The 13,780-nt window shown below is 42.7% G+C and overlaps 1 protein-coding gene across 1 annotated transcript in view; it reads right to left on the bottom strand.

Annotated features, from left to right (window-relative positions):
* RAPGEF5 (Rap guanine nucleotide exchange factor 5) overlaps window positions 1-13,780 on the bottom strand; it is a 262,022-nt gene that overhangs the window by 94,774 nt on the left and 153,468 nt on the right. The window contains exons 10-11 of the mRNA XM_090046785.1: window positions 6,170-6,288; window positions 5,687-5,775 (exon numbers count right to left, since the gene is read on the bottom strand). Coding sequence (XP_089902911.1) covers window positions 5,687-5,775; window positions 6,170-6,288 — 208 coding nt within the window. The remainder of the gene's footprint in view (window positions 1-5,686; window positions 5,776-6,169; window positions 6,289-13,780) is intronic.

Genomic DNA, 13,780 nt, shown 5'->3' with positions numbered 1-13,780 from the left:
GGGGCAGCGCTCAGCCCCAACCCCCTGCTCACCAGCAGGGAAGAAGCTGGTGCTGAGCATGGGGAAAAGCAGCCCCTCGCTTGCCCCATTACTGGTGCTCCCTGCTGCAGCCACTTGCAGCCCATGTAGGGCTGTCCAGAGCAGGCAGAGGCAGCCCCAGGCAGGCTGTGAGTGCCTGTAGTGTGGAGCACCAGCCATGGGGCTAGTGAGGGGCTGGTTTTCTCCATGCAGGGAAGGAGCCCAGGGAAAAGCTGATCGTGGGGGGGGAGCAGTGGCCCCTCCCCCACCCATGCTGCAGGTGCTCGCAGTCTGCATGGGGCTGTCGGGAGCAGGCACAGGCAGCCCCAGGTGGGCTGCGAGCAGCTGCAGCGCAGGGCACTGGGCATGGGGTGGGGAGGAACCGCTTCCCACCGCCCACCCCACGCTCCTTCCCTGCCCAGGGTCCCCCCCCTGCCCCACTTACCTGAGCTTCCTGTGCTGGGGCAGCCACGTGCTCCCAGCCCACAAACCCTGGCTGGGGCTTCTGGCTGGGGGGCAGGGCCAGGCGAGCCCGCTGTTGTTGAAGCTCACTGGGCTTCCCCTGGGTTCTACTGCCCTCGGTTCCATCATTTTTGACAGGAACCAAGGGCAGATAGATATTAATTTTCTATATTTTTAGGGGCCCTGTGGGCCGGATAAAATGGCCTCGTGGGCCGCATCCGGCCTGTGTGCCATATTTTGCCCACCCCTGAGTTAGCCGCTCAGGTACCACCCTGCCCTGCTACCTGACCACAACTAACTTCCTCTCTGTAGCTATCAATACAGATATCAATATTGATTAGATCAGTATTTACTCCTCCATTAGACAAGCTTATCCTGATTTTGTGATATCTATACAAATTCTGTCACCTTTATTACTGATCTGGGCCACAGAATGAATCACAGTGAACAAGCAACCCTTATAATCTTTGCACGTTCAAAAAATGAACAAAGAGACAAACTCTGTTAGGGAGACAAACTCTGTTAGGCAAATGACACAATGCCATATGCCTAGAAGAGACAGGAACTAACTCCTGTCTGGAAACAGTGCCTGTATACATCCAGTTGCTATCATATAAGGAAGGGCTGTATCATTGTACAAAAGATAATGGTTCATATTCATCAGAACATGTCATTATTCACCACTGTAACAATCTTGCTGCATGCATATAGGTGGAATGGCTACAAAAACATCCCTCAAAAGGACCAGCAGCAGCTTCAAGGCAAACAGACAAGGTACAGAGGCTCCTGAGATGCAATAAGCTATTCCTCTATTTTGCCCAGATAATAAATTTGAACTTCAACTCAACTTTGAATCTTCTCCCATAACTTAAGAATTTAAACAAAGGGCAGGGTCTGGGAATTCTATCCATCTAGTCCTCATGGTGGACTTAGTGCTATCAAAGTTTAAAACTAAAAGTTTAAGACCTAAGGAAACAAAATATTATTTTTAGACCTCAATCATATAACCAGAATAACAAAAAACAATACTCCTCTCACATGACAAGGAATAGCATCTGCTGACTCCAGAACTATTACCAAAATTACCAGAGTCCATTTACCTTTTGGAAGCCCTGTGCTAAGGTTCAGTTTTGGGACCCTGTTCTTTACTAGAAGATGTATGCATTATATAACCATAATGCAACAGAGGCTCTTGACCCCTTTGGGGGCACCATAAAGATGAACAGTTTGCACTGCCCAAATGCCACCACTAGGCTAGACACAAAGGCAGGTTAGTAGGCAAAGGAAAACCTTTAACCTTTAGGTCAGGAGTGGGAACCTGCAGGGAAGAAAGGGTTCTGAGGAAAGAACCACAAATGTCAAAAGAAGTATAGTGGTTAGGGAGGAAGATCCTCAGCTTTAGATCGGTCAAAGATCATCTGAAACATTGGTGAAGATTAACCCAGGTGGAATACCAAACACTATCAATGCAGATTATGGATACCAGCATGTGGTATCCATACTTGGTAACCTTACTTGGTTGCTCCGAGAGACCCCCTTTCTTGGATGCACTAGGAATATTTTCCTATGGGATTTCAGCAACCTCAGAGAGAATATGAAAGAACTGTTGTCTCCAGAGTTAAGTGGAGTAGAGAAATCTGTACACTCGCCTCTGGAGTAGCAGATCATAAGTTGATTAAACCAAATATTCACAGTGAGATGAGCATTTCCTCCCCCTCACTGGGGAGACACTAGTTGGTTTATTCAGCTCCACAAAATTTGAGATCTCAAAAATAGATATTCCAGGTAAAAACTGAAGCTTCTCTTCCCCCTGAAGACTATATTTACTTGCCATTTGGCAATACCACTTTCAGAGGATGCTACAAGGATTAACAAATGTCCTTCTGTGCTCAGCAAACACAAAAACAACAGCTAATAAATGTCAAAGCCTACAGTCCCCTAGAAACAGAGTCAACCAGAAGACATGGAGTCCTGTGGGTCTTAGATCTAGGGTGCTTAGGAAGCCCTCTAACATGTGGCATTTCCAGCACACTAGTGAAGTACCCTGTCTCTCTATAGGCCAGGTACAGACATTACACTTTTACTAGTATGAGTGATCAGAAATCAGTCTTTGCTCATTATAGAACAGAAGTTTGGCACACAGACAGGTTTAAAAGTGGCAGACCCCAGTCTAAAATTTGCCCCTTCCCCCCGCCCCCACACCACCACCAAAGGGCAAATGTGTGTTCTGTTCACTACTGATCTAAACTACAGCACTTACAGAAAACTGCATAACTTAGATCAATTCCATCTCAGGCTTTTTAATGTCTATATCTAGCCCTAGTGTCCTGGCCTAGCTGCTATAACAGATTATTACTACCTCACAAATAAAGTTCTATTTTGGGTAACAGAAGCCTGGTTTTTGTACTGAAGGTTGTGGGTTTAATACGTGCCAATAACCATAATACAATGCAGCCATGGTTTATTACACATAGAGTGGGAAGGAAGAACACAGGGAACTTTTCTTCTTATGATTCAATGCAAGGGCCAAATACAAAAACAACTACCTCTGTGCTCTGGAGACTGTAAGCACTGCTGTATTCTAGATTTCTCAGAGGCACAAATAAACCAACTGGATTGGGAAGAGGCAGAGAGAAGAGAGGGCAGGGCATTAAGAACCAGTCGACTACCCAGCAGGACACTGCAGCTGTATATTGTAGGATGACATTGTCTTTATGTTCTAAGTAGTTATGCCTGCTGAGACACAATTCCTCCTGGAGCTCCTGCTGGGGTAGTACAACTGCACAGTCCCCCAGTGAGCCAGACTGTAAATTACAAAATTGATTTAAAATGAATATAGAATGACAATGCTGCAGAGAGGAACATAATACTTCATCAATTCCTTGAATCCAGCCAAAGCACTGAAGACCAATCAATGAATAAAATGAACAATACCCATTCAAAACACAGGGTCCACAGATAAACTCACAGATATCTATGCACCTTTTGCGCAGCCAACACCCTAAATTTTCTCACACAAAAATTCTGGCAATGAGGCAACTGGTCAAACAGACCACTTGCCTGAATTGTTGAGATGAATCCACTCTTCCTACAGTACAAATTTACCAGTTTAGCCCATTTTTTTTAAAGTTAAGCTGCCATCTACCTTAAAAGGAAAACAAATAGAGCATATAAATATATATGAATTGTCATGGACTGCAGATCCAGCAGGCATGGCTTTCACTGTGATCATGGAAATCTGAAATCATAGTCACAACTCCTAATTCTTGATTCCTCTACAAATAACTAGTTTACAATGACCACACTGCACAGGCAAAACATTAACTCCCTATAAGGAAGCAGATGACCCAGAGAGGTAGAGGGGAGTTAGCCAACCACTAAATGTATTATCATCTCCTAATAACCAGTCAAGCAGTGGCAATAGTAACTGCTTTGATGGCGATTTTTCGCCCACACTCTGGAACAATAAAAAGATGCTAATGAGCAGCCAATCTAAGACTCATTGGTAACGCGGAGGAAGAACAGCAAGGAGAATAGAAACACAGAGGCAACAAAGTCAAAATAAATCTGCCCTCTGATCTAGCCATACTGGCAGTTTTCTATACTTAAAAGCATTTAAAAACAATGCAGAACATTAATGAGGAGTGCAACATATTCCAGTTAAATTAGGAGGGTGTGAACAAAGCTGACAGCAGTCTACAAGCGGTATTAGCTAATCTCCCCCAAATCTGCATTCACTAATATTCAGAGATGAACTTTCCATGGGTCTAAAACCCTTTATCAGAATATATTTTTATGAACTACTTCTGTGATATATCCAGGGAATTACAACAAAAATTATACATGAAACTTTTATAATTATACTGGGGGAAAGCAGAAACATTTGGCAGTGGTGCTTTATCTGCACAAACTATTATTTTCTAGGCAGAAGAATCAGCACAACGTATATCACAATAATGAGACACCTTGAATTTCTCTTGCTCATTCTCTGGGTAAATTATGCATCAATGCTAGGGAAATACCTTCTGTCCAATAATTAATAAAGTAGTAACTTGTTCTGAGACCTTGACACTAAGATTCCTATGAGAATCACAGATGTTATTTATATTTTTAGTCACTTTAATCCTTTTAAATATGTTTATTCTTAGTAAACTCATTTGCAGTGCTGTGCACATAAAAGCATAAAGAATGTGCATTTTAACTGCACTAGGAGCAATAAAATATACCAACTCCATTTGCAACCAGCAACATTTCACAGGTCTTCAGCATTCTGAAATTCTAAACTAAAGGGCTGGTTTGTGCTGATATTTCTCCAGTGTAGCTACTTTTATTAACACTGTAAATAAATTGTAGGCTGCAGACACTCCTGATAAACTACCAAAGGAGTACTGGTGACAGCAAACTGCATTTAGCCAGAAGATCAAGCTGAAAAATAAACTGCATGTCAAGTAGCTGGATCAATATAATAATTGTTCCAAGCCAGAAAAATTACAATCTATGGCTGAAGATGCACAACTACTTTCCTAGGTTACATACTATATCTTGTGCTACAAAAAAAGTTTATAACCCATTTTTATGAAGCAGATGATGTACCAAAAGTGCTTTCATGATGGCAACATCTGTATTTAGGGAGAAGAATGAGCTGCAATATAAACTGCACATCAAGTACTCTGATCAATATAATAATAGCTGCAGGCTACAAGAAATTACAATCTCTGCTTGAAGAGACATGAGTACTGTATTATATATGTCACAACTTCTGCTATGTAGGCAACAGTGTAAGCTATTTATATAATGGCAGAAGTTGTTGTTAAGCATGTAGTTTCATTAATTGTTGACATGTATGCCTAGAGGCTCTGTACCCCAGTTTACCACCTTCCACTGCTGAGTTACCACATTTCCTCCCTATATTTCTTCCTCAGGTTCCAAAGCTGTGACAGTTAGCTGGCATTCAGCAGGAGTGAGGATTTCAGAGGAAACAAAATGAAAACAAGACCCCAGGATTTGATTTCCTTTTGATAAACATGACCAAGATGTCACCTTGAAATCCAGCATGTAATAGTTTAAATGAAGCTCTTAGAACACTTAACAATAGAGCTCCTTCAATACCATGTTACCTCCTGGCTCATCAGACAATCGTACAGATACACCCTCCGACACTGCGAAAGGACCACTGTTTTAGAAACAGCTTAAATTTGTCCCTTACCTGTCTCTTTGTCCTGGACTGCTTCCAGGTGTAAGTCATTCAGGAGATGCTCCAAAATCTTCTCTGGTGTTCCCGATACCACCACATATCTGTCAGAAAGCAGAGAGTCCACAGAATCATCCTCTGTCGAAGACTGTGAACGGCTGCTCCATTCATCCTCCTCATCCTCCTCATCAATATATTTAAAATAAGGCACATCAAATGTAGGTAGGGGCAGCTCCCTGCCTAGAAAGGCTGCAGAATCTTTCTTCTCTAAATCAGGGTCAAAGATCCTCAACCTGGAACTTCCCATAATGTACAATTAATAACAAAGACATTCCCTAAATGCTACTGTGTCTTGCCATCTTAGTTCTCTTGCTGGTATCTGAGTCCATCTGGCTGCTGAGAGCTCTGCAGGCAGCTTGTGTGTGTGTGTGTGAGAGAGAGTGAGAGAGAGAGAGAGAGAGAGTGTTTCTCTGAGCACCCAAGGAAAAAAACTCTTACCTCCAATCATTCTCGGCACTCCCTGAGGTGGGGGCTGAGCTGTGTGACGACACTTTCCTAAGCACCAGAACATCTTGGTCTTGCTCCTTCTCTTGAACAGTAGTCACTTCATCATCCGGCTTTAATTCAGAGGTGGGGAAATAACAGAAAGAGAAACTGGTAAATTCTCATGGGACTCCAGGGGAAAAATGAAAGAGCTGATTAGGGCTACATTTTCCTCCTCTTGAAGCTGTTACATACTGCGGTTTCTGCTCATGATTTACAGTCAAAAGATATACAATGCACCAGGCATCCGGGCAGATCTCTGAAACCTTTAATATGTATTGACAGAGCTGGAACCTAGAGAAATCAGTTTCCTTTGCTAAGTATTTAATTTTTTTTTCCTTAGTTGGAAAACAGGACAGAACAAATGTTCCCCTTTGCTACTCTTTGTCACCAGTTTTTAGCACAGTGTATTGGATTGTTATTTGCACTAACAGTGGTGTATTCATTTTCCATTTGATGCATGCATGTTTTATTGTTTCTGAATTGCTGGTCTGTTTAATGTCTAACAGATCAAATAAATTAGAGGATGACATACAATAGTTAGAGAACTGCAAACATTTCATGCCATTCATAATAGGCTTACTTACTATGCAAACAAAACATATGAGCTATAGAACTACTTATGTGCGTTTAAAAAGTGGCAGTAAATGAACAGCAACGTACAGCCTTTATTTATATTTTTCATTCAAACCTTTTTTCTGCCACCTTTTAACTTTCAAAACAAAATGACAAACATAGGAAGCTATGTTTAGTGAACATCCATGGTCTGACTCTCAACAAAGTGGAGAGCTGGGTGATATGGGTCAATGCACTAACTTTCTTCATCTAAGTTCCCTTAGAACAGGAGCAAGCCGGACCATCAAGTCATCAATTTCTGCACAGGCAGCCTATATCCACTGCCACAGAGCAACTAAAGCCAGCTGACTATGCAATGTAGAAGATGAGGGTTTGCTGCTGACTGAGCAGTGTACATTGACACATACTAACTGCTAGTCCTCCTAGTGGATCCTGCCCTAGAAGCATGAAGCAGCATAAGGAAAGCACAAAATGTAAATGCAGTTACATATTTCAGTTCCTGTTGCTGTATCACTGATGACTTGTGGGGAAAAATATTCAAATGCTTAATGGTAACTGGATTTAGAATTATGCTATTCACTAAGTCAAATATATGTTTTAGATTATTATTTGAGCAATAAAACTAGTACTTACATGGCAACTGTACTATATTCAGCAGTTGAGAGAAAATTCAACCAGACCCAAGATTTATTTAAAAATGTATGGTTAGTGTCCCCCTTCCTCATTTATTTAAATGGCCTCTTGTGGTCTAAGATCAAGTTTTATTCACAACAGCACCCCACAGTTTGTCAGGATCATGAGTCCTTGCTCTAAAGATCCAACAGTTAAAAGACAGTTTTATCCATAAGCACCTTATAGAATTGATCTATTTAATTTCAGCAAGGTTGGATACACCTTGGTAGCAAGCCAGTTAATGTCAGCTCTTCATTGCAAAATTTCCAGGGGACATTAGTGAGAAGCCACATAACAGAAACATAGATGCATATTCGTAATCTTCCATTACACAAAATGTATTTTTGTTGCCTGTGTATTTGCAGAGCTGCAACAAAAGCAGCAAAAAATAAAAAGAGAACAAAACACGTTATAACAATTGTACAATATAGGTTTATACAAGTAAGCCTCTCTCTCAAACATCCTCTCAGAACACCCTGAAACTATTATCCCTAAACTAACTGACATTTTGAAATGCACCGTATATTGGATATGTACATGATATATAGCTTGCCAATTAACCATCTACACAAATATATGTGAAGATGTGTATATAGTATATATGTGTACATACGCAGGTTGCTGCAGCTCAACAGTGGGAAGGATGGAGGCGGAAGCTGTCACATGCTGATATGGGCATGAACAATACCTTATGCTAGGAAGATAGAGTTTTTACTCTGAAATCCTGCTAAATAGGGAAGATTTCCAATAAAGACGATAAACCCCAATTAACTATTTGAATAAAACTATTCACATCTACTATATATATATATATATATATATATATATATATATAAAAGACCCAGATGGTGAAGTTTTCACAAGATTCTTCTTTCCTGTCGTCTTTATTTTAATTTGAAGCACAGGGGCAAGAAATCAAATGTCAGTACCCAGTTTTGTAAAAAAACAAGGGTGTGAGGGTTGTATCCAAATTTGCTTTTTTTCTAAAAGAGAAGATCTCAATCAATGGTGAGGTACTGTGGGTAAGGTTCCAGGTTTGGCCCACTTAAAAAAGAAAATACTTTCCTTCACTAAGGGATTTAAATGAAATTCTGGTTATTCATTAAAAAAAATTCTGGCTTTAGACTGACCTAGTAATTGTTCTGCAATCAAACTTTAATTTTAAATATAAACAAATGAACAAACAAACATGAAGAAATTGCCCATTCATTTCACTGGTTTTGGTAAGCTTTGTTTCCAAGGCTGAAAAGTAATAATCTGCTCTTAAGTAAATACGAAGACAAGTTTCTCTTACTAGCATCCTGTATGGGCCATGAAATAGGGAATGCCTATTGGAAGACAACTGTGAACCTGGGTTGCTCTCCTACAGCCATGGGTAGAAGAGAGTGAGGAGGGGTGGAGGCCACTAGGGATGCCTTCCTGTTAAATACCATAAAATATTCAAGACCGAGGACAGTCACAGACATCATGTCCCTTGAAATAGAAATAAAATAACAATATAATTAAAATGTAAGTTTTCACATTCAAGTTACTTAACAAGAAACTTATTTAAGGTCTTTCTTTTTCAAAGCTATCTGCAGTCATTGTTCAATTAACCTGGGGAGGTAAGCAGATCGGTATAATAATTGCCGGTTATCACTATTTTCATTATACAGATATGTAAATAAAACCAAAGCAGAGAAGTTACCCAAAGTCATCAACAGAATCACAACTGAAACTCAGGTGATCTTGGGATCCCAGTTTCAATTTCTTTTTGCAAAATTTCATCTCTCTTCTGATTTTGCTCCTTTACCATCTCCTCCATCCTAGAATAGGGAAGAAATAACTCTACCTGGTTGCTAGGTTCAGGATTTGCTTGGATTTATGCTTTTCTGGAGGAATCATGGCCTAGGGCAGGGGATGCCAACCTGCAGCATGCATGACACAAGTGGAATGGGGAGCTTGCGTTTGTGGCACATGGCAGATCGGGGAAGGGACACACAGAACAGTGGCAGATAGGAGAAAGCAGAAAGCAGAGCAGCAGATAAGCCATGGAGCCCAGGGAAGGGAACAGAAAGAAGAGCAACAGATCTGACAGGGAACAAAAATCAGAGCAGGATATGGGTTGGGGAAGGGGATTGGAGTGGCACGTGGGGAGGCTGCAGGGCTTATTTGTGGCACACCTGCCAAAAGATTGGCCTCCATTGCCCTAGAGCAGGGGTTGGCAACCCCTGGCCCACATGCCGAGCATGACATGAGGCCATTTTCCTCGGCATGTGTTGGGGCCGGGGAGGCAGCAGCTGTTTGTAGCCTCCTGGCTGCAGCTAGCCCCAAGTCTGGGTAGCTGCTGCCAGCCAGGAGCCCGGGCTGCTCCCAGCAGGCAGCTGGGATGTTGCAAGCCCTGCTGGGAGCAGCCTGGGCTCCAGCAGCTACCTAGAGCTGGGGCTGGCTGAAGCCAGGAGGCTTCAAACAGCTGCTGCCTCCCTTCCCCAGCCTCAACAGGAACAGTGCAGGCACCTGCTGCCTTCCCAGAGCTATCAGCAGCTACCCAGAACCTGGGTCAGCTGCAAACACCTGCTGCCTCTCTGCCCTGGCTCCAGCCCCAGCTGCCTCCTAGCCCCAGACCTGGCCCCTGGCTCCCGGGAGGGAGTACATACGGGCAATGCTCCCTGCTGTGCTGCCCTCACCACTTCTGCAAAGCAGCGCTGGAACCCAGCACAGCAGGGGGCATGGAAAGCTGCCTGCTCCCAGCTCCCCACTGCCCTGCCACACTTCCCCTGTGTGCATGGGAGCAGCATGGGCAGCAGTGCAGGGTTGAGCCCCTCGCTGCTGCCCCCGCCTACAGGGGAAGTGTGGTAGGGCAGCAGGGAGCTCAGAGCAGAAGGCTGCTTTCTTTGCCCCCTGCTGTGCCCTGCCACACCGAGTTCCAACACTGCTTTGCAGAAGAAGTGAGGGCAACACAGCAGGGAGCATTATCAGTATGTGCTGCCTCCCCGGAGCCCAGGGCCGGGTCTGGGGCGGAGAGGCACCAGATGTTTGCTGCTGGCCCAAGTTCTGGGTAGTTGCTAACAGCCACAGAGCCCAAGCTGTGGTTGGGGGGCAAGGGGCAACAGGGCTGGGGGGCAGGGGTGGGAGGGCAAGAGCTTTGGATGGGAGGTAAGGGTCATGTGCAAGACTGGGGGGCAGGGGCAGCAGGACTGGGGGGGGCACAGGCTTTGGGTGGAGGGCAAGGGGCACAAGCAGGGCATCCTGACATGTACCACCTGCCCTCTTTTTGTTTTTCTGACATGCTGGCACTCCAGCACCTTCCAAGATAGGCATTGTGGGGGTTTTCAGCACTCTAGCCAAAAAAGTTGCCTACCCCTGCCCTAGAGGAATAACCAGAGAGTGAAAGAACTCCTGAGTTACAATCTGGATCAACCACCGACTCAGTCAATGCATGGCCTTGGGCATATAACTACCCCAGATTCTTTTATCTGTAAAAACCAAAAAAACCACCTTATTTCTTACTCCTTGGGCAGATATTGTGAGGACTGATTAGTTCATGTTTGTATAGCAGTTTCCAAATGTTGACTAACATACTTCATGCTTGTTATCGGTTTTAATTATCTCTTTGTATTCCAGCACAGTACACATATCTAATATTATCATTCCTTAACTGCTGCTTGTCATAGGGAGTTTCAAACAAACAATAAAAGCCATTTGACTTGGCAGCTCTTTAACCAACGCTGTAGACAAGTTTCCACACCTAGAATATTTTTTTCTAGTATTGAAATGAGCAATTTATCTTCACTGTGAGTTATCCTAAGAGTGGGAAAATATTACCTTGTATATTCAGCAGAAAAATAGCCCTGGGGTGTCATAAATATGTTTTACATTTAGAGGAAGTAAAAACAACTAAAACACCTTGCTTAGTTCAAACTTGCATAGATAGGTCTCTTTACAGAACTAGGGATACAAACCCATTGGTTATCACTGGCACTCAAGCATATTCAAATACAAATAATAGTAATGAAAATTACTGAAGAAATGCAGTTTTCAGTGTGGTGCATATATTCATTTTGATTTCTGTGTTCTTAGCAATGGACACGACACTGAAACAATCCTATCTTATACTGACAGAGAAAGGCACAAGCGAGGCCATTTCCCACTAAGATAATTTTGGCTTTTAATTAAACATTTTTAAAGAAATGGATATGCATGGTGAGCTCCTCACTTCCTCAATACTGAAGTTGGTTTTGCATCTAGATCTCATTCCAACCCACCATCCCAACCCATTTGTTTGAAAAAAGATTACTTTTTAATTCATTCCTATATAAGAGGTCTGGAGTGATCCTGAAAAGCCTTTTCTGTCAAGTATGGGTCCCTTTCTACAGCATCAAGAATGAGGTCCACTGCCCTTATTGGTAACTGCCATCATTAAACGAAGTCCAGAAACAGGGCCTGTTGTCCAGGATCTTGGCCTTGGAACATGCAGAGAGGGCCACTTATGACAAGTGTTCACAGCTAGTGCTGAAAGACTGGACCAAATGGCAGCGGCAACACAATGTTCGTGTTAGGTTTCACTGAACAGCAGAAGGCACACCTATGAGGTTTTAATTAGTATGTACGGTTTCATGAATGTGAGGCTTAATGACCAGTTAGGAAAACATCAGAGATACATTTTTGTTTTTGAAAAGTGAAGAAAGAAACAAAGAGAGAATAACTGGGGGAAGGAAATTTGTGGGGGAAAAAACAAAGCGAGCTCTAGAAAATGAGAACACAAATTAGGGGAGGGAGAATAGACTGAATGCGTCGACTGACTCATATTTTCATAATTCCTCTGTGGGACAGGATGCCACGTTAACTGCAAAGTATAGGTGTGTTTCTCCCATTTCTAACATGCCAAGTTTGTGTATTTAAGTGCCATTTACAAAGTAATTTATAGTATATACTTTCCAATTAAAGAACACTCCTTCTTCAGCAGCTCAGGAAACTGATTTTTAAAGGGAGGCTAGATCCAAATCGATAATCAGGCAAGAGACCAGTTTCAGAGAAAATCCCTCACCATTGATTTCAAAAGGAAGATGATAAGATCAGGGGGCAGCAAGGCAGGCCCTACAAGGACAGGCTACGGGACCTGAACCTGTTCAGCCTCCACAAGAGAAGGCTGACGGGGGATCTAATGGCCTGTTATAAACTAGTCGGGGGGGATCAGCAGGCACTGGGGAAGTCCCTGTTCCCCCAAGCACTGCCAGGAGTGACCAGGAATAATGGTCACAAGCTGGTAGAGGGTAGATTTAGGCTAGATATCAGGAGGCGCTACTTCACGGTCAGGGCGGCTAGGGTCTGGAACCAATTTCCAAGAGAAGTGGTGCTGGCTCCTACCCTGGGGGTGTTTAAGAGGCGGATGGATGAACACCTTGCCGGAGTCATTTGACCCCAGTACTCTTTCCTGCCATGGCAGGGGGTCAGACTTGATGATCTGCTCCATCCCTTCCGATCCTACAAACTATGAAACTATAAGAAATACTATTGGGAGATAGTATAAACAAACGGATCCTCTTCACTGAATGGCACATTCAAAAATCAAGGCTGTCCACAGCTTCCTCTCTCCTGAGCAAAGGAGAAGGCAAAGGCAAAGGCAAGGGCAAGGAAAACTCTTCTTTGGACAACATGCAATAAAGCAAAACTTTATGAACTATCTGTTTCTAAATCACACGAAACAACAAAGGAATACGCACATTTGGATACAAAGAGGACAGGAACATTTTGTTTTCACAGTTTTATTTGGTAAAACTGACTCAACACAATCAGATAATGCTGATCATTTCTGTCTTTGCATCTTTTGATGCTGGTGCCAGTGCGTGCCCTTGAGAGATAAGGAAAAGGACATACTCGGGGAAATATGCTGAGAGCACAGGGTATCAACGGCCACTAAACACCACAGAAGCTCCATCTATAATAAAATCCAGGAATCCTGAGTTCCATTCCAGGTTCCGGAGACAAGCATGCTTTAGCATTCACAGACATTTCTCCTTATTCTTGTTTTTTTTTTAAAAAAGATTAGACCTAGATAGACATCTGGCATGAAAAACAGTAGCCTAAACAGATATAGTTTGGCAAAACATTTTCAGATTTTAAATGTTAAGTGCTGTGTAACTTGAAGAATAATTGGCCCTGCCAGTCCCACCTATACACTAAAGAAAGTAAAGATACATATTACCAAACCACCATCATACCAAGTGATTTATATAAGAGAATTTATCTTAAAACAGCCTTCACCAATGGAGAGAAAAAAATGACATTTCTTCTTTCCTTCTTATACTATAATATAAATACTACTTCTATGTTTGGGTG

This window comes from Crocodylus siamensis, chromosome 5 (assembly GCF_052110815.1).
Source record: "Crocodylus siamensis isolate JL-2025a chromosome 5, ASM5211081v1, whole genome shotgun sequence".
NCBI lineage: Eukaryota > Metazoa > Chordata > Crocodylia > Crocodylidae > Crocodylus > Crocodylus siamensis.
This window is presented reverse-complemented; position numbering and strand designations above follow the sequence as displayed.